The sequence below is a fragment of the Pseudorasbora parva genome, chromosome 17, assembly GCF_024679245.1.
Source record: "Pseudorasbora parva isolate DD20220531a chromosome 17, ASM2467924v1, whole genome shotgun sequence".
Classification (NCBI taxonomy): domain Eukaryota; kingdom Metazoa; phylum Chordata; class Actinopteri; order Cypriniformes; family Gobionidae; genus Pseudorasbora; species Pseudorasbora parva.
In genome coordinates this window covers 6262483-6284014 of record NC_090188.1, presented here as the reverse complement: position 1 = coordinate 6284014, position 21532 = coordinate 6262483, and the positions used below count along the sequence as shown (strand labels likewise).

The following is a 21532-nucleotide window of genomic DNA, read 5'->3' as shown; positions in this document are numbered from 1 at the left end:
CGTGTCTGTTCAATATAACGAGTGAGTCGCCGCGCGAGAATCACAGCACTGAGCACTAACTGCAGGAGTGAGATAAATGAAGCATGAAGAACTTACAAAGAATTCCGTTCTGTTCAATGATTCAAAATCATTTGAATATACTCCAGGGTTTCTAATGATACAAAGCCATTTGATAATCGCTGAAGTAACCCTTTAAATAAAAGATGCGGATCAAGTATCAAAAACATAAGATTTAGAACCACATCTTTCAGCATGTTACAAGAATATCCATTGTGTAACCAATATAAGTAAAAAGTGTGTTATTAATGTGTTTTCTTATTAGGGAGACCAGGGGCCTGTTGGACCCCCAGGCAGACCTGGAGATAACGGTGATCCTGTGAGTATTTAGCTTCTGTACTATTCAAGTGTCGCTCATTCTTCATTGTGATTGGTCGATAATCATGCTAAAACATCCGTACACAGTATCGTATAGCATTTACATGTGATACAGGTAGATATAGACTAAGATTCAAAAGATTAGGATCACGTTTTTGTTAAGAAAGTTTGACTTTTATTCAACAAGGATGCCAGTGAACATATTTATGTTACAAAGGATATCCATAAAATCATTTTTGTTGATTTTAAAAGATCCTAAGAAAAGACACTGCAATGCAGTTTCATGCACTTTTCAATAAGTTGCGCAACCATTTCAGCTGTGATAATAATAAAAAGGTTTCTTGCCAAATCATCATAGTAGAATGATTTCTGAAGAATCATGTGACACTGAAGTAATGATGTTGAAAATTAAGCTTAGTCATTACTGGAAAAATAACAATTTAAAATAAATCAAAATAGAAAACAATTATTTTAAATTGTAATACTATTTTTAAATATTACTGTTTATAATACTATATTTTTAACATAACATAAGAACATAAGATACTTCAAAAACATAAATAAACAAACTTTTGGACACTGTTTTGTACCACGATGGTCCTGACTTGTACATATGATCCTTTTTCTGCCTCAATATCCTTCTTTGGAAGAGAAAATGAATGAAATATGTGTCAAGAAATCTAACCCTTTAGATAAATTCTCTGTGTATTTTGGTAGGGTGCTCCAGGAAGAAAAGGCCCACATGGATTCCCGGTAATGTGGCATGAAGAACTTACAAAGAATTCCGTTCTGTTCTATTCCACTCTATTCTTTATTTAACCTGATCTATTCTACTTGGATGTATTTTAATATAATTAAACTTGTTTTTATTATTATTATTCTAATCTACTCTTAATTCTAACAAATTCTGGTGTTTATTATATACTTGTGATTTGATTTGTTGTTGTCGTTGTTGTTGTTGTTATAATTAACTGTGTTCTGTTCTGTTCTATAATATATAATCTATTCCATTTTTTAAATGTATTGTTCTCAGTTCTATACTTATACATTAATCAGTTGGTTTTTAAAAAGTCTGTTCTTTTTCTGTTCTTACATTCTATTCTCTATTCTATTCTGTTCTTTTCTAATATAATATGTTCTGTTCATTTCTGCTGTGGTTAATGTGAATCTGTAAAGGGTGACTCTTCAAATGAAAAAGGAGAAGTTGGACAGCCAGGGCCTCCTGGTTACCCTGGACAAGTGGTGAGAACTAGGACCAATCAAACCCATTTAAAAAGGAACACAAAGACAACAGATTTCAGATGTTAATGTTGAATATGTGTTTATTATTATTTATTTTTTTGCTTGTTCAGGGACCACCAGGTAGAAATGGGGTTCCGGGAGAAAATGGTCATTCAGGTGTACCTGGAATTCCGGTGTGTATTCAATTGTTTAATCTAGATGCATGTTTATGTATGACCATTGAAAGAAAAGAAAAAAAAACTATATATATATATATATATATATATATATATATATATATATATATATATATATATATATATATATATATATATATATATATATGTGACCGTCTGTGTTTTCATAGGGTCCCTTTGGCTCTCCTGGAGCTAAGGGTTCAAAAGGAGGTCGAGGACCCAGAGGGCCAAGGGTATGTAAGACTGATGCATCAATGTTTTCTTCTTCCTCCTTTCTCTTTTCCTCATTTCTCAAAGTACCCCTATTGTGCTGCCTCACTTCATGTTACAAACATATGTAACACATTTGCATAATGTCCGTCTATGACCCACACTCAACCACTGTATTTGCAGCTGAGGCCTGGAAGAATTTGACTCAAGTTGTCGACATGTTGAGAAGACTCCACTTTGCATGCACTTCAAAATAGGTCTGGGATAAATTGATAAATCAGTAATTCGATGCAGCAGATGGCACTATTGGCCACTATATTGGCTCTGCTTGCTTCCAATTCCTCACACACAGCTTGAACCTTCTATAAAATAATCATTCATAAAGTTATACATAGAACAACCATGGAGTCCGTTAGCGCATTTGAATGACGAACCACGCGATCGTGTCGTTTACTGATGTTTACTCACGCGACGATAGCCGACAGCACAGACATTTGAAGCAGTTTTACTCACCGGCTGCTTCCAAAGCAGGACCGAACCTTTATCGCTGGGACTGCTCCGTCAAAAACACATTTCTTTGGTATGATTTGCCTGAAGTCCTGTAACAGCAGTGAACGTGGAAATCCGCGATGTTGTGAAGCTTCCCGTCATTTCTGCGTTCAAATCGGTTCAAATGCAGCGCTGCCTTCCCGGAATGCTGTGCTGAAGCATTGAAGTCGCTTGATGTCACCCACAGGAATAAAGTGGAGCGCGGCGCATCATAAGTGTTCACGGACGACTGGATCTGCACCTGAGCGAGTGTTTACGGGCGTGCATTTCCTCTCTCGCTCTAGTCACGCGCGCGCGCACCCTACCGGGAGAAGAGCCCGTACGGCCCATACAAGGACTTTCCGCTCTATTAACGTCAAGTCGAGCCATACTCGAAAAAAATTCTCCGAAACTTGTGAGAAACCGAAAGGAGTATTTTTGACACAGAAATACTCCATCAAACGTCCAACATTAGTTTTTGAAACTTTGTCTATGTTTAGGATGGGAATCCAAGTCTTTAACAGTGTAAAAAGCTCAGTATGCATGAAACAGCATTTCACCCCCCCTTTAAGGTAAATTAATACCTGGCGAGTCTACGGTATATTATATAATACTGCTCTGGCCATATAATGTTGTTGAGCATGTTTGTGCTCCTCTTTTCTTAAGTGTGCCTGCTTGTGTTTAGGGTCTACCGGGTGACATGGGGATCAAGGGAGCGCTGGGGCCGGAGGGATTCGAAGGGACACCGGTCAGTTGGTGATATTTGTGCATCTTTGACTTGAAAATGTTAAAATGTCCATCTAAATCATATGGAATAATTTGGTGTGACTTAACAATCTAATGTATGACTTTACTTAAACAGGGACAAGATGGAAGAGATGGGTATGGACCTGCTGGGCCCAAAGGACACAAGGTACCCTTGACTTGTTTCAAGATGATACCATAAAAGTGTTTTTAATTTTTCTGTTTGCCAAATTTCCTGGAATATAAGACACTAATCTTATATCATCTGAAACATGCTGTGGCTTAGAGTACATAAGCAAAGCACACATTTGGACTCTCTCATTGGCCCAGTGAGCGAGACATGCGAGTTTATTTGTATAGTGCATTTCTCACACCCATTAGTGTCAGTTTCACTTTAAATAATTTTGTCTAGGCTTGGAGATTATAATACATGTTGTTCAAAATGAATTGCACTATAATTATTTGTTCTTATTCTTATTTTTTTAATGCCATTAAATTGAACTATAATATGTTGTGAAGTGAGGGGAGCTAAAAGACATGTTCATAATGTTTGTAAACGTAATTTTATTTACTGGTATTTTACTTTATTTCTGAACATAATAATAAAATGTGACTTACAGTAATGTGACTTTTCCAGAAAATACAGTAACTTATTTTCTCTCTCAGTTTCCTTTGTGTACTTTTATGGATATTTATTTAACAATAAATTTGGGATTTTAGGGAAGCAGTGGATACTTTGGCCTCCCTGGATTGCAGGTGTGTTAAAGCTAATCAAATGCTGATTACTTGGCATTTTCTGTAATTGTGTAAATAATAATAATAATTTTAAAGTAATATAGCATTATTATTATAACAATAGGGAGAGGATGGTACCAAAGGATCCAGTGGAAGTAAAGGACATAAAGGTTATCAAGGAACAGCGGTACAACTTAATTTCATTTTATTTTTGCTTATTTACTAACCTTTTTAAAAGTTAGAGATAGTTCACCTAAAAATGAAAACTCATCATTTACACACTCTCAAATTGTTTCAAACCTGTATGAAATTCTTCTGCTGAACACAAAAGATATTTTGAACAATGTCGGTAAGCAAACAGTTGCTGTGCTCCATTGACTTCCATAGTATAAAAAAATACTATGGAAGTCAATGGAGCACAGCAACTGTTTGGTTTCCCATAAATACCCACAAAATATCTTCTTTTGTGTTCAGCAGAAGAAAGAAATTAATGCTGGTTTAGGGTGAGTAAATTATGGCAGAATTTTAATTTTTGGGTGAACTATTCCTTTAACATCCAACAAAGCTGTGTTGTCCTTTTCAATTTACTTGCATAACAACATTTTATAGAAGGTACTGTATGCATACAATATACTATAAAGTTTATTCATTTATGGTGTATTATTGTGTATTGATGCAATCAGGGGAACACTGGTCGTCCGGGTTTTCCAGGTGTTCCAGGAGAAAGAGGGATGGATGGACACAGGGTCAGTCAATTTGCATATAATACACAAAATGATGTCAGTTTATTAAACATGTAAATCAGGTGTACTGATGATTTATGGTTCATCTTTATTTATTTAATTCATTATGCAACTCAATTTAATTTTTAGGGTGAAAAAGGACTTCCTGGAATCAGTCCGATGCCTGTAGGTTCATATTACGATACTATAAATTATCTTTAAACAGTATTAAATTACTCAGAAAGTTCATAAAAGTGATTGTTTTCTTTCTGTCCTTCATTTCTGCTTCTCAACATAAAGGAATGTGACCTGGTCGAATACATACGCAAAAACTGTGGTAAGTTCAGAGCACCAAATGTCCATAGAATACCAAGAAGAATGACATTAAAGGTGCACTATGCAACTTTCCGTCCACTGGAGGGCGCCTTTTCAAAACAAATGCGTAGTTTGATGACGCAAAGTGTGAGCGCAGCATCTTGGGAGATGTGGTCTTCACCTCACAGCCGGTGGAAAATAGGACTCAGGCAGAAATCACGTTCATGCATGCGGTTATTAACGTTACTGTAGTCTAAAGCAGAGCAGGACGAGTGTTGTGGAGCTGAGCACGGCCGCTGGAGCGATTGTTAAACAAATACCCGCCTCGCGAATATCGGGACTTTTATTATGACGAGACAGGACACAGACGCCGGGCGCCTGCACTGATCCGCTCTTCCGGTTATGATTTTGAGGTAATGCAGCTCTGTTTATCATATTAGATACATTTAAGTGTGTTTAAAACGATGTTATGACGTTACTCCGTGCGTTCACTTGTTCACACTGCTAAGAGTAAAGCGCTCCTGCCAAATAAAAGCCGAAACCGAGGGTAGCGCAGATATGACGCAATTGACAGGCGACTCCCTCAAATGCAATGCTGAAACGTCCCGGTCCTTAGTTAAAATAGCAATTTTCTCACAATTTACAAATAGTTGGAAACATCTGGGATATTGTAGGTACTCAACTGAACAAAATATATAACACCGGCCTAGTGGTTTTTGGATATTTTACAGCAAAAATACTACATAGTGCACCTTTAACATTATTTCGTTTAATGATTTTGTTTGTCTCTTCATGATCTCTTAGATTTGCCTTTTATGTTAAACTTTGAAATCATTTGAAATGCATCTAAACTTTTATTTTGTCTCCACAGCTTGCTGCGCTGGTATGCTTCGTCTAATGCCTTATTTATCAGTAATCTTTTATAACTCCAAACTTTGTACAAACAGTGGATTTTATTGTTGTTTTTTTCCCAAAAATGTTTTCAGGTAAACGTTCCCAGTGTCCAGTTTACCCCACTGACCTGGTGATAGCCTTGGACGTGTCTGTAGGTGTATCTTCTGAAGTTATCGAGCAGATGCGTTTTGCAGCTATCTCCTTACTGGAAGACATTTCCATTGCTGAGACAAATTGTCCATGGGGAGCTCGGGTGTCTGTCATCACCTACAACAATGAGTTTAATTACCTGATCCGTTTTGCAGACCACCTCAAAAAGCAGACTCTTCTGGAAGCTCTAAATACAACCGTTGTAAATACAACCACAGAAGAGAGGGACATAGGACAAGCCATGCGCTTTGTGGCACGAAACGTCTTCAAACGAGTCCGAAAGGGCAGGCTTATGAGGAAGGTGGCCGTGTTCTTTACAAATGGGCCATCGATTAATGAATCAACCCTCGCCACAGCAATGCTAGAGTTCAAGGCGGCAGACATTGGCCTCGGAGTGATCGCCTTGCGTCCTGCTAATGATGTGAGACGAGCAATGCAGGTAGATATGAAAACAATCGGATTATGCCTATATATTTAGTGACTGTGATGACAAACAATGAGTGTTAGACTTTAGTTGCTGGCTGAAGGCATTGAAGGGATAGTTCACTCAAAAATGAAAATTCTGTCATTAATTACTCGCCCTCATGTCTTTTCAAACTCGTAAGACTTTTGTTCATCTTCGAAACACAGATGAAGATCTTCTTGAGAGATTTCTACCGCTTCATTGACAGCTATGCAACTACTTTGACACTTCAAAAAGTTCATAAAGAGATTGTAAAACTAATCTATATGAATTGAGAGGTTTACTCCAAATTTTCAGAAGAGACAATCATTTTATATGATGAACATATTGATTTTAGGCTTTTGGAATGACAAGAGGGTGAGTAATTAATGACCTTATTTAAATTTTTGGGTGAAAAATTCCTTTAATAAATTAGATAACAAAACAAACAAGATCAAGATCCAGCATGTTTTATTCTCTGGGTGTTTATAATCCATAGAAACATGTGGAACTTTCTGTAGATTTCTGTCATTCACAAAGTTCTGTACATCCATATGCAAGTTTGTTTCTTTGCTAAAGATTGGGGTTAATTGCTAAAGCTCTCAGCTATGAATAAGAGTAATTTCATCTCCATTTAACACATTTTACCATATTTACCTCAAATGTTTGTCTCAGGTTGACGACACAAGAAGCTACATTTTTGTTAATGACAGAGAAGTGAATCGCATTAAACAGTGCCTCATTTGTTTTGGTAAGTACAGACACACACACACTCACTACCGTTCAAAAGGTTTATGATTTTTTTCTGATTTTATTTTGTGTTTATTTGATAGAAAACACAGTAAAAAATAAATATTGTGTAATAGTATTACAATTTAAAACATCGGTTTTAATATATTTTATAATGTAATTTATTCCTGTGACCAAAGCATCATTGCTCCAGTCTTCAGTGTCACATGATCCTTCAGAAATCATTCTAATATGAGGATTTGCTGCTCAAAACACATTTCTTATCATTATCATTTGTGTTGCTTCATGTTTTGTTGGAAACTTTGATAGATTTGTTTTTGTTTTTTAGGATCCTTTAATACATGGAAATTTCAAAATAACAGCATTTAGTTGAAAGATAATTATTTTGTAAAATTATAAATGTCTTTACTGTCACTTTTGATCAATTTAATGTGTGATTAAGTGAATGAAAGTGAGAGTGGCTATGTTTGCATGCTTGCACAGCATAATTATGCTTTCTCCTAAAATATATAATGTTATTAACATTCTAAGTCAGCAGTAAGTATTAGAGATGCACCGATCTTTTGGCCGCTGATATTTATCATAAACACACACACAGAAACTTCACAACAAACCATCAAAATAAAAGTTTATTTTAACAAAGTAATTTGGACAGAAATATATTAATGTTGTACAGTAGAATTTAGCTACATCTCAATGTAATAATAATATATGTATTTAATTTATACAGTGAAGAATATGCTGTGTTATTTACCATTATTTCTGTACCTGGAAACTGTTCAACCTACAAAGCTCTGTTTATTCCATATTTATCTTTGTTCTGTTGTATTTATGTTGGATGAATGTTAAATGGATCCAGTCTATGTACATTAGAAATTATTTGATAATGCAGCAATAAACTAGTTAGTAGGTTATACAACCCCAAATCAGAAAAAGTTGGGACAGTTTGGAAAACGCAGATAAAAAAAGAAAGAAGTGATTTCTAAATTTACTTTGACTTGTATTTCATTGCAGACAATATGAACACAAAATATTTCATGTTTTGTCTGGTCAACTTCATGTCATTTGTAAATATGCATCCTTTCCTGTCATTCAGACCTGCAACACATTTCAAAAAAAGTTGGGACAGGAGCAATTTAGGGCTAGTAATGAGGTAAAATGGTTAAATAATGATGTGATTTGAAACAGGTGATGTCAACAGGTGATTGAAATTATGATTTGGTACAAAAGCAGCATCCAAGAAAGATCTAATCCTTTAGGAGCAAAGATGGGCCGAGGATCGCCAGTTTGCCAACAAATACGTGAGAAAATTATTGAAATGTTTAAAAACAATGTTCCTCAAAGAAAGATAGGAAGAGATTTGGATATTTCACATTCAACAGTGCATAACATAATTACAAGATTCAAGGAATCTGGAGGAATTTCAGTGCGTAAAGGACAAGGCCGCAAGCCTAAGCTGAACAACCGTGATCTCCGATCCCTCAGGCGGCACTGCATCAAGAATCGTCATTCATCTATAAGCGATATCACCACATGGGCTCAGGACTACTTTGGCAAACCTTTGTCAAGTACCACAATACGTAGTTACATCCACAAATGCCAGTTAAAACTGTACTGTGGCAAAAGGAAGCCTTATGTTAACAGTGTCGTCGACTTCTCTGGGCTCGGAGGCATCTGGGATGGACCATCACACAGTGGAAATGTGTACTGTGGTAAGATGAATCAGTATTTTTTGGGAGGAATGGACGCCGTGTGCTCCGGACCAAAGAAGAAAAGGATCATCCAGACTGTTACCAGCAACAAGTCCAAAAGCCAAGGTCTGTCATGGTATGGGGTTGTGTCAGTGCCCTTGGCAAAGGTAACTTGCACTTCTGTGAAGGCACCATTAATGCTGAAAAGTACATAGAGATTTTGGAGCATAATATGCTGCCTTCAAGAAGATATCTTTTCCAGGGACGTCCATGCATATTTCAACAAGACAATGCAAAACCACATTCTGCACACATTACAAAGTCCTGGCTGCGGAGGAAGAGGGTACGGGTACTTGACTGGCCTGCCTGCAGTCCCGACCTGTCTCCAATAGAGAATGTGTGGCGCATTTTGAAGCGCAAAATGCGACAACGAAGACCCCGTACTGTTGCCCACCTTAAGACTTGTTTGCAGGAAGAATGGGACAAAATTACACCTGAAACACTTCATCACTTGGTGTCTTCAGTCCCTAAACGTCTTTTAAGTGTTGTGAAAAGGAATGGCAACATTACAAAGTGGTAAATGCTTTACTGTCCCAACTTTTTTTGAAATGTGTTGCAGGTCTGAATGACAGGAAAGGATGCATATTTACAAATGACATGAAGTTGACCAGACAAAACATGAAATATTTTGTGTTCATATTGTCTGCAATGAAATACAAGTCAAAGTAATTTTAGAAATCACTTCTTTTTTTTTTTATTTGCACATTCCATACTGTCCCAACTTTTTCTGATTTGGGGTTGTAAGTTAATGTATGTTTTTTTTTTTTTTTTTTACTTTGCGGATTTAAAACATGATCAAAACACTATCTATGTTAATGACAACATTTCAAAGAAGAGTGCAAGTGACAAATATAGGTATCTTAATCGGCCAGTAATTTGTCAAAATCGGTATTGACACAAAAAAATCCTATTGGTGCATCCCTAATAAGTATCCATTATGGAGAAGGCAATCCCATAATGCATTGCAACAAAGTTCACACAAAAAAATCCATCTGTGATAGTGGAAATTAAAAATTTAACTAAATTCTATTTTGACAGTATTTCTGTGCATTATTTATTTGTATGCTTACTGATGTCATACCATTATCTTAGAAAAAATCAGCATGCTTACTTCCCACTTTTTGTATGATGCACAGAGTTACCCCCTATGTACAGTGTTCCCAATCAGTCATTTTTGAGGGTCTGTTTCAGTAAGGATGCAGCTTTAGAAGGTCTTTAATTACAAACCAACTGTGTTTATTCTCCCCCAGATCGTTGTAACCCAGACCCAGCGTGTGGTATCATTCTACAGCCGCCACCTCTACAGATGGACTTGGATCTGTCTTTGCTTCTGGATGGGTCTAATAACCTGAACACTCAACAGTATTTAAATTCGAAGGAGCTTCTTCTGTCTCTGTTAGGCCAGATCGGTGTGAGCAACGAGCCAAGCAGAGTGGATGGGAAAACCAGGATAGCCCTCTACCAGCAGAGCTCGATTTACGGCGCCTCTTACATCAACGAGGAGTTCAGCTTCACCAAGTTTAAAGATCGCAGCATCATGAAGCGGCATATTTCTAGCACTGTGAATCAAGTGGGCGGGATATCCCATCCTGAGTTTGCTTTGGAGTGGTTGATTACTAACATTATTCTTAAAGCGGAAAGACCACGAAGCAAACGAATGGTTGTGGCTGTTTTTGGTGAAAACCCTGAGTACAGCAAAGCTCAGTTTGATTATTTGTCTAGATTATGTCAGTGTCAGAATGTTGTTATGTTTATCCTCATGGCGGGACAGCGATTCGACTGGACCCGGATGCAGGAGCTCACCAGTTCTCCTCTGGAGCAGCATCTGGTATTCCTGGATGACAGAGAGTACGCCACACGCTTTGTGTACGCCTTCCTGCAAATGTTCCACAGTAAGGAAATATTCATAAGACCAGTGTGATAGAATTACTTACTAAGCTGGTTTAGTATTTTTTTCTGCATTTCCTGAGAAGAATATCCCAAAAACTCTATATATCATCATCTTTCCTCCTTCTCTGGAATTTAAAGGGATATTTCACACAAAAATGAAAATTTGCTGTTAATGTATTCACCCTCAGGACATGTAGGTGTCTTTTTTTTCTTCAGTAGAACAGTAAAGAAGATTTTTTTGCTTAACTCATGGTCCTTGGTGATTAATATAATACAAGTCAATGGCTAGTATTGTATCCTTCATATCTCTGAAAAGTCTTTAGTTTTATCATGTTTATAAAAGACAGATACACTGTACCGATTCTTTCCGAAAACAGCCGTGCTTGTGGAGGCTTGCTGTGGGCGGATATAAAGAGTCACAAGCACGCACGCTCTCACACACACAAACAATACGTTCATGTTGTTAATATTATGTTCATATGCATTTATGGAATGATTCCCAACAAAACAGACATTTGATGCAGTTTCACTCAGCGCCTGCGGTTTCGACTCATGACCGGGAACAAACAAAAACACTTAGTGTGATTTACTTAAAACAAGCTTAAATCGTTTCGCTTCATAAGACCTCAATGTATTTTCAGGAGCCACGGTATTAATTTTGCCCGTATATGTTTTTTGACTCAGTGACGGTAGCCACTGACTTGCATTATATGAATAACCAAGGATCAAGGTTTTAACTAAAAATATTCATTACCAAAGAAGAAAAAAGACATGATGGATGGCCTGAGGGTGAGTAAATTAAGAGCAAATTTTCATTTTTGGGTAAACTTTCCCTTTAACAGATGCCAACACAAATATTTACATCTTAAAAAACATGCTTTAGTCTTTAGCCTTTTAAATATTATTATTTTTTTAATAGTATTTTTAATTAATATTTTGTGAATTTAAATCATATAATGTTTTTATATTTTCTGTTTTTAATTTCTGTTAAAGTTTTAGTAATGATGTTTTGTTTGTCATTTTCAAAATTCAGTTTTAGTAAAATATAAAGGTTGAACTGTAGGAAAATGAGAAGTTGTATTTTATTTTAGTTAACATTTACTTAATGAAAATTCTTTTTTATGGTTTTAGTTTTAATTAAACTTAAGTTAAACTGGTGCTGTTTTGTAGGAGGACTCTTACCCCTGTCACTGAAAGAGACCCGTGATTGTCGGGGTTTTTTGCCGAGGCCTGTCGATTCTGGACAACAAACCTTAGACGGGTAAATCTTTGGACATAAAATCACAGAGGTTAACATATTTTTTCAGTGTATGTTTGCGTATATGCTGTATGTAGGTGACACGTTTCGAAACTCTGGGCTCAATAATCCAGTTTGAGGTTTGATTGAATATTTCACTCTGTTGACTTTTGAGTCTTTGCATTGTGCCAAAATTGTAGGTCGTGCCTGGCCTGTCTATAGTCAAATGTGTCTGTATTTACTGTTGTTGATTGCTAACCTGATTAGTCACAATCGCAAGATTTGAAAGCATTTCTAAAGCCCCATTCGCACGGGACTAGTATTATCTAGGGATCTCTGGTGATTTGTAATAATTGCAGAGAATGACTGTGATCTTAATACTGTGCAAATTGGCCATGTCTGTAATTTTGTAAAGTAAAAATTCCCCCGCAAATTAGGCTACCTACCATATTTCACCGAACACCGAGGTCCTGTGATAATAGTCCCGTGCGAATCGACATCTGTGATTTAGCCAGGATTAGGCGGATCATATATAATTTTTGTGAGGTTTTTTTCTTCATGTGAGCATTTCTATCTTTATCTTTCACGAAGAATAAAGTCTGCATTCATAATGCGCACCGTTATGAATTCCCGTGCAGCCGCACAGATTATACTTTCACTTTAGAATGAGTAGGCCTATCAATTTGAGAGTAATCTGATTGAATGGTGTGTTTAATATTAACATCAATACTCTTAATGAAGAACAGAACAGTACAGTACAATGACAATCTTGTTTAAATAGGCGCTTTTACATTTAGTTTTGAAACTGAATCTTCCGCCGTATATTGTCAGCTTCTCACTCGTGATAAATTAAATCTGACTCCTGCCGCTGGTCTGGGCTCAGTTAATGGCGTCTGTGCGCTAACTGAACGGAATTATTTGTAGGCCTATTTATTACTATAAAATAATCAAAACGATATCAATGCCTGTTTATGATTTCATACAGCTATATCTATAACGAAGTCTTGACATCATATCCGGGAGAAGTCAGTAAATTCGAGTAAAATCACAGGCTTTGCCTATCCCGTGCGAATGCGCCACGCAAAACTCAGATGTGGGGGAGTCATTTCTAAATCACAGAGGTCCCTAGATAATACTAATCCTGTGCGAATAGTGCTTAAGAAAACATAAGAATGAACGCAGGGGATATTCTCGTCTATGCAATACAACTTTGCTACCCTGGGCTTCATTAGCCATATTTTGTTTTTGTTTGCAAGATGAAATGCACAGATGCTGGAATATTGGATACGAGTTAGCTGTACAAGACACAGTCTGTGCTTTTTAATGAAAGAAATCCTTCTAAATGTGTTTCAGAGAAATTCTGCCCACTGATGCGCCTACCGAAGTGCCCACCACAACAGAAGAACCTCTGGAGGAATATAATTATGATGAGCAAAGTACAGAACCAATCGCTGAACCCAATCAATCTGAGTACACTGAACGTTTTACAGAGGAGCACATAGAGGACCACACCGAGCCTCCGAAGACTAAAGGTGCTGAATCCAGATCTTCCTGGCCTCATATAGCTGCTATGCCTTCTTTGAAGTTGCATATATCTCTGGCGCAGTAGTGTGCATGTATCTTCACCCACATTAAAAATGCACAAGCTGTTTTATGCTGTTTCTCTGACATAGTTTAATATTCAGTGCCATAGGGATTTAGTGAGTGTACTGTTTGTTTCCAACAGCACGATGTTTCCTTGAGAGAGATTCTGGCCGTGTGTGTGCATCATATGTGTCCAGTTGGTACTACAACCAGAAGACTAAGAAATGTATGCACTTTTGGTATGGTGGTTGTGACGGAAATGAAAACCGATTCTTGACAGAGGAAGAGTGCATTAGGGAGTGTCGGTCCACAGGTAAGTTCACCACTGCTGGTTTTTTGGCTGTTGTAGTTTTTTGTGTTGATTATTTACTTATACTAATATTATTACATTTGAATGTATAAAAATACATGTATGGGTACATGTAATGCGTGAATATATATAAATATTAAATTTGTTAACTATTATATTAAAGCTTTAATTCTTATTGTATTAATACATTTATAGTTTTAAGTATTTATAATCATTTCTTTATCATTTTTAATAGATATTGTATGCATTCTTTTATAACAGCCTTTTATCTGTAGAGCTTTGAGATTGCATGTAGGATTTTAATTATTTATAATAGTTTATTTCTATTTTTCTAATGGATACATTTTCACCCTTGAAGTTTTAAGATTATTCAAATTTCTCCCACAGAATCTGAAAATCTTCCACAGGATGATCCCGGTGTATTCAAGGGTAAAATAAATGACTACTGTTCTTATATGATATAATTATAAAACTACATTTTTGCCACACCTGCCAATGACTGAAGAAAATTGACCAAATTTGGTTCAATTTGTTTGTTAAATTTTTTTGATTAATTCTTATAAATGTTTCAAAAGTTATTAAGTCTAGAGCAGTGAGTGAATTTTCTTAGACTTTTGTTGTTTGATTAACATCTTTAAATAATATTTCAATAATACATAATTATTAAAATAATACATAATCTGGAATATTAGGCTGCTGTCACTTTAAGAGCTAAACATGGATCCAATATACTGATACACATTAGTTTTCATTCTCAACTGTTTATGTTCACTTGGACATAACTGACTATCTATACAATTGGACTTGCCAAGACAGGCATTTTGACAGTTTTGTTTGAATACGTTTGTTAAACGACAAGAAGAAATGAACGAGATCTCAATTCAGTATCGCACGCTCTAACACAATTTTTGGGTGTGCACTTTGGATGCACAGAAACTTCCCACACTTCCCATGCATGAGTAACTAATTGAGTTCCCTTTCATGTCTTCTTGTGCTTGAATATTTAAATTGGCAAGACTTCCCCGTCAACTGTCTCGACTCTCAAGCATCGTTCATGTTTTCACAGTATTGCATTGTTAGAAATCATAAAAATGTTACTGGCCAACTGGCAATTGACACTGTTTTATATTCTTACCAACACCAATTTTTACTCTCATTTGGCAATTGACGAGTCTTAATTTTAGGCCCTTTGCTATAACCCAACCTAAACCTTAACATAGCACTTTTTGCAGTTTAGAATGCTTTTTGAATTGTTTATAAAGAGGAACCTTGATTCACTAAAACAATTATGCAAATCAAGTAACAAAATTACTAACAAATTCCATTTGTTTTCTTTTTGCTCAGACATTTGCCAGCTTGAGTATGATGCAGGAACTTGCTCAAACTATGCACTGAAATGGTACTTCAACGTCAGCAGTGGAGATTGCGTCCAGTTCTGGTATGGAGGCTGTGAAGGGAACGGCAACCGGTTCAACACTCAGGAGGACTGTGAGGGTCGCTGCCTCAGGGCCAAAAAAGTATCTCCTAACATCTAAACTGTGATATCTAATGACTTTACAATGAGTGCAGCATCCATGTATCTATGTTTGGCAGCTTCTGGCTTTATGATTGTATTCTCATCATTGATTTTCAGATGGCACCCCAGCCCTAGAGGCAAGTCTTGAAGTTTTAGCTAAATGTATTTGTAGAGATGAGTTAATGCAGGTCTAAAGATTTAAGAATGCAATATGGTGCTATTAGTGGTGCAGAAAAGGCATTCTTCACCCTTAACATAAACGTTTTTATAACCTTTATACATCCTGAATAAAATCCTTGTTGGACTAGCCATGTTTTTTTAAAGGCATATTGTCATTAAGAAAACTGTTAAGAGGAATAAAAATACTATGAAATTAAAAGTATGTTGTACTTAATTTCTATTTTAGGACAGTTATAGTCTAAGAAGTCTTTAATGTGCGTTTCAGGTTATATGATGTTTAATATTAATAAGCACTAAACAACAAACCCCCAGAGACCCAACATTGCATTCAAGGTTTTATCAGGTCTTGCTTGGCCTGGGAATTGAACCCATGACCTTGGCGTTGCTCGTGATATGCTCGACAGTTTGGCTGTAGCTCAAAACCCAAGCATTGATATTGATATCATTATTCCTTCTAAAAAGTGTTTCTGGAAAGCCCCTGGATTTAAAACCAAAAAACTGTCAACTTTGGGAAATGAGACTAAATAAACTTTGAGGAATTGTGAAAAAAAACAAAAACATTATAGGTCATCCAAAACAGCCAGTATGTGTGCTGGGAAACCCTAATTTTCCTGCCAAAATGAACACACTATAGTCTAAAATGTTATTGCATGTAGCACTTTCCCTCATTATTTTATTGCCTTAAACATTTTTGCTTCACTGGGTCTCTGAGGGTTTAGAGTTTAGATGCATGCCAGAGGAGAGCGCTGTCCCATGTTATATTTTTCCCGTTACCAACATCCTTTTTTCCAATCTAGTCCCATTTTCAAAATTCTAACCCCTATTAGCACAACATCCATCTGTTGTGACCATACCATTAACATAATTAATGATGTTTTCACGCAGTATACAGCCAATTAGCATGTTTCTAAAATGCTTACCCAATACCAAAATCATGGATCTTTCTGGTCTTATTTACAAATGCTTAAAGAAAGGGTGTTGGAAAGAAATAAAGACCTATGTTCCAAGCCTTAAATCTAGTAGTCGAGGCATAGTCAGGTGTTGAAGTTCTTTCCATTACTTGAACATACGCAGTAAAATAGGACTTTTTGAATTGTTTTTGTTCAGTGTGGATCCCGACCAACTCAGAAGCAGAGAGAGATAAAATTATGTCTGGGCGAGGGAGAGGAATAGTTGTTGGAGGGAGAGGAGTAGTTGGATCAGGACAAGGAAGAAGAAGAGGTAGAGAGGAGGAAGAATGTGTGCTGGACTGTGCATCTTTGTTTTTACGACATGTTGAACGCATAGAACATTTTACCTCACAATTCTGACTTTTTTCTCTCAATTCCTACTTTACAGTATCTCAGCTGAAATTTAATTTGGGCTTAAAGGTGCACTATGCAACTTTCCGTCTACTGGAGGGCGCCTATTCAAAACAAAGGTGTAGTTTGATGACGCCAAGTGTGAGCGCAGCATCTTGGGACATGTGGTCTTCACCTCACAGCCGGTGGAAAATAGGACACGGGCAGAAATCATGGATGCGGTTATTAACGTTACTGTAGTGTAAAGCAGAGCAGGACTGAGTGTTGTGGAGCTGAGCACGGCCGCTGGAGCGATTGTTAAACAAACACACGGCTCGCGAGTACTGGGACTTTTATTATGACGAGACGGGACACAGTCGCAGGGCGCGCGCACTTCCGCTTTTTCCGGTCATGATTATAAGGTAAAGCAGTTCTGTTTTTCATATTAGATACATTAAAGTGTGTTTAAAATGATGTTATGACGTTACTCTGTGCGTTCGCTCTGCGCTGCTGTGACATGTTCACACTGCTAAGAGAAAAGCGCTTCTGCAGAATAAAAACGAGGGTAATGTAGAAATGACATGATTGACAGGCGACTCGCTCAAACGCTATGCTGAAACATCCCGGTCCTTGGTTAAAATAGCAATTTTCTCACAATTTACAAATAGTTGGAAACATTTAGGATATTGTAAGTACTCAACTGAACAAAATATATAACACTGGCCTACTGGTTTTTGGATATTTTACTGCAAAAATACTACATAGTGCAAGTTTAATGGGTGGAGCTTGGAAGGTCCAACCCCACCTTAACCCTAGCTGTAACTCCGTTTATCTCCACCCATTTCAGCCACAGAGGTAGAGCTGGACCAGGTCAATCTCAACCAAACTGCAACCTCTCGCAGTCTCTCTTTAAACCAACACGGAAGTGACTTGAACTGCAAATTCATCGACTGGGACTGGCCGCTAGAGCCAAAATCTGTATCTCCCCCATGTTAAAATGCCCAACTTTATAGCAGAAAAAAAAACATTTACAGCCTGGTACAAAAAGTGAATTTTTATAGCTCATCCATTTAAATTATGGACTTAAAATTAAATATGCCCGTGACATCACCCATAGGATTCTGAAGAGCAATTCTGAAGTGTAAAGAAGAGATGAGCTGGCCGTTGCCATCTTGGCATAACTGACAATGGTCAAAGAGGCGGGACATGGGCGGAGCTAAGGTGCCGCGATGACTAACAGACAGGAGATAAATGGCAATCCACCTGTCACTCAAAGTGACCACGCCCTTAATTATGCAGAACTTTAAGGCTTTATATAATGTAAACGAATGAAAAAAATCACCCTGAACACAGCTGTCATGAAGGGCAAAATTATCCATATAGACCAAATCCACAATTTGTACCAGACTGTAAACATGTTTTATTCTACTGTAAAGTTGGGCATGTTAACATGGGGCTCAATGAGATTCTGCTCCCTACTGGAGCCTGTCTCTAGTGGCCAGTCGATGAATTAAATTACAGTTTCAATCATTTCTGTAATGGCTTCAAGAGAAACTGGCGGAGGTTGCTGCTTGATTAAGTCTTAAAGATCTGCATAATTAAGGGCGTGGCCACTTGAGCGACAGTTGGATTGCCGCTATGGTCGAGCTAGGCGGGCGTGGTTTCAGTAACCAGGCACCTTAACTTCGGCCACGTCCCGCCTCTTTGCCTAATTTTAGTTATCCGGGAGTGACGCGTTGCCAAGATGGCGATGGCTGGATCTGCCCACTTTAGGTGTCAAAAATGCTCTTCAGAAACCAACGGGTGACGTCACAGACGCTACATCCATAGTTTTTTACAGTCTATGATCTCAGTGCATGAGGTCCAGACGTCCATCCGGCTCTGCAGTGAGCACCACTTGGTTTAATATACAGAGACAACTAAAAATAAATCACAAGTTTGTCAAACCAATGGCAGACAGTGGGAGTGCACTGGAAACTTGTTTAAAACTTGTCATTGGGTTTGCTCTTCCAGATTCAGCGCTATAACGTGTATTACAGCACAAAATAATGTTTCAATTCCATTTTATAAGATTTAATGACAATCAACAGGTTCAGGTTAGTGTGATAAAAGCACACGGTAAAATTGAGAATGTAGTACAGTGGTTTCTGTCCGTTAACTTAAATCCCATAATGTTATCGACCAGCGTTGACGGTCCTGTCGGTTTAAGTGCAATCCTGGAGGCCGGTCAGAATCCCCCGTGGTATTATTGCTGATGTGAAGCATGTTCAGCCCTTGTTTAGAGAGGAGGACAGTCTCCCTCAGAGACGACATTGAGAAAGCACAGGGAATGTCCTTAAGAGAAACATCATATCAGCACTAAACTGAAAATTGCAGTGATTGGCAGTCCACAGAAAATGTTCTATATCATTCATCACCACAAAATTCTTTCTCACACCATTTAAAACTGAAACCAGGACTGACATAATGAGAAAATGTAGTGGGGCCGGTCACACAGAACACGTTTTTACATTCCACTGCGCTACTTTTCCATTGTTTTTCAATGTAAACACGCTAGACGGAGGTCTTTAACCGGTGCGCTTGCATCTTTTGCAGCGTCTCGTGCGTGACACGGCATTCTCAAAATGCGGCGCTCATCACTCAAGAAAAAAAAAAGTCTTTCTTTAATTACATTAATCTTCGTCTTTCATTTTAAAAAGCAAAAATGCGGTCTGTGCGGAGAGACCCGCCCTTTGTAATGTTTATCTAGCCCTACTACAATTGATTTTATTAAAGAATAAATACTATATATAGCCTAAGGAAATATACACAACCAAACTGATAATAGTATAGTAGTATTTAGCAGTAATTAGTACTTTTTTTGTCAATTTATCTTTTCAGTATCATGACAGTAGCTCAGCTGGTTTCAATTGTATAGTTATTTCAATAACAAGCTACTTTGTACAAGTAGCAAGGCAGTATAAGAAACATTATATCCTTCATAATCAAACACACTCTCCTAAAATTGGAGCATATTTAGTGAACTCATTTAGTGCATGTCATTTAAGTGCTTTTTAAAAGTGAAATATTTTGTTAAATGCTGCTGTATTGTTATATAAATAAGTGTATTGTGGTTCGTTGTTGTATGTCTAGTCACTCTAACTGAGAGCGTTCTTACATTTTAATCCCCTTGTCTTTGTGCCAGAACAAATACAGATCTGATTGAATTATTCATTTTAAGCTTAAAAAACTTACATGAACTATGTTTTCTGAATTCCACCTATTTTAAATAATGTGTTTGAAAGTGTCTCCCCCAGCACTGCTGGTTTAGTGTCTCTGTTTTGTTTGTCAAGTATCTCTGCAGGTGTAAACAAGAACACAATCAATAGAAGTGAAAGTCTCTTCTGTATGCTGAAATGAGAGCTCTAAGCAAAATTATTCCATATTCACTCAGTCATATCTTTTAAACCAGTTCAAAACAAGCCAACTATTCTCTGGATGAATGTTTGGTCAAAAAAACAAAAAGCTTGATGAAACCAAATCTGATATAAAGTGGGGTCCAAAAAGTCTGAGACCACTAGTAAAATGCTTGTTTTCTTTCTTTCTTTCTTTCTTTCTTTCTTTCTTTCTTTCTTTCTTTCTTTCTTTCTTTCTTTCTTTCTTTCTTTCTTTCTTTCTTTCTTTCTTTCTTTCTTTCTTTCTTTCTTTATTTATTTATTTAATTAATTACATGTTCTTCAGCATGATTTGAGAATATTGAGCTGTTATTTTAGTATTATTGATATAGTATTATAGTTTTTAATTAGCTTTTATTTTATTTTATTTTAAGTTCTGCTAAAAAATGTTTTTATATGTTTTAATTTAATTTTAGTTTTAGTCTATTTTAGTACTTCAACTTAATTATTTAAATAATTAAGTAATTAAAAAGACATTTTTTTTAATTATGCAGCTAATATTTTATTTTATTTAAACATTATTTAAATGACCAGAAATAATTTTTAATAGTTTTAGTTAATAATCTTACTTTCTCTACAAAGATCCACGATTAGTAATATCACATATTTGTCTAGAATTCTTAAATCTCTTCATTATTGCTGATCTGTTATTTATTTCCAGGTTTAAGTGGTAATTTACTGTAAATCTCAGATATTTCACTGTGGTTCATAGGTGGAGTGTGTGTTAAACTGGGGAAGAACACGGGTCAAAAGTGAACGAAAAAGCACCTGCACATTTAAACAACATGTAAAAAAGTGAAAATTAAATAAAAAAAGTGTCAATTGCGGCATTAAATTTAGATCTGCTCATGTTGCATTATATTTTTTACACGTTTCACAGCCTTGTTGATTCTGATGAGTTCATGGATGCAATGGCCAATCAGAGGCGTTTAGATTAGTCATCACTGAAACGCAGGAGTTGTGTTCAGTGCGCGAGCTGAACTGTGAATTCTGCACTTTCACAAATACGCTAATCAAAAACATAAACATATTTGGTGATTGTGCTCTGGAGTGCATCAAAACTAATA

The 21532-nt window shown here is 36.7% G+C and overlaps 1 protein-coding gene across 1 annotated transcript in view; it reads left to right on the top strand.

Moving 5' to 3' along the window:
• The window catches only part of LOC137045300 (collagen alpha-6(VI) chain), a 43817-nt gene extending 27896 nt beyond the window's left edge, over positions 1-15921 (top strand). Inside the window, exons 23-43 of the mRNA XM_067421877.1 lie at positions 323-376; positions 1093-1128; positions 1552-1617; positions 1728-1790; positions 1964-2026; positions 3217-3279; positions 3394-3444; positions 3996-4031; positions 4135-4197; positions 4694-4756; positions 4883-4918; positions 5033-5069; positions 5919-5930; positions 6034-6530; positions 7209-7284; positions 10285-10926; positions 12095-12185; positions 13515-13693; positions 13888-14058; positions 14443-14484; positions 15400-15921. Of these exons, the coding sequence (XP_067277978.1) occupies positions 323-376; positions 1093-1128; positions 1552-1617; positions 1728-1790; positions 1964-2026; positions 3217-3279; positions 3394-3444; positions 3996-4031; positions 4135-4197; positions 4694-4756; positions 4883-4918; positions 5033-5069; positions 5919-5930; positions 6034-6530; positions 7209-7284; positions 10285-10926; positions 12095-12185; positions 13515-13693; positions 13888-14058; positions 14443-14484; positions 15400-15590 (2532 nt within the window). The 3' untranslated portion in view covers positions 15591-15921. The remainder of the gene's footprint in view (positions 1-322; positions 377-1092; positions 1129-1551; positions 1618-1727; positions 1791-1963; positions 2027-3216; positions 3280-3393; positions 3445-3995; positions 4032-4134; positions 4198-4693; positions 4757-4882; positions 4919-5032; positions 5070-5918; positions 5931-6033; positions 6531-7208; positions 7285-10284; positions 10927-12094; positions 12186-13514; positions 13694-13887; positions 14059-14442; positions 14485-15399) is intronic.
• Positions 15922-21532: the final 5611 nt, after the last annotated feature.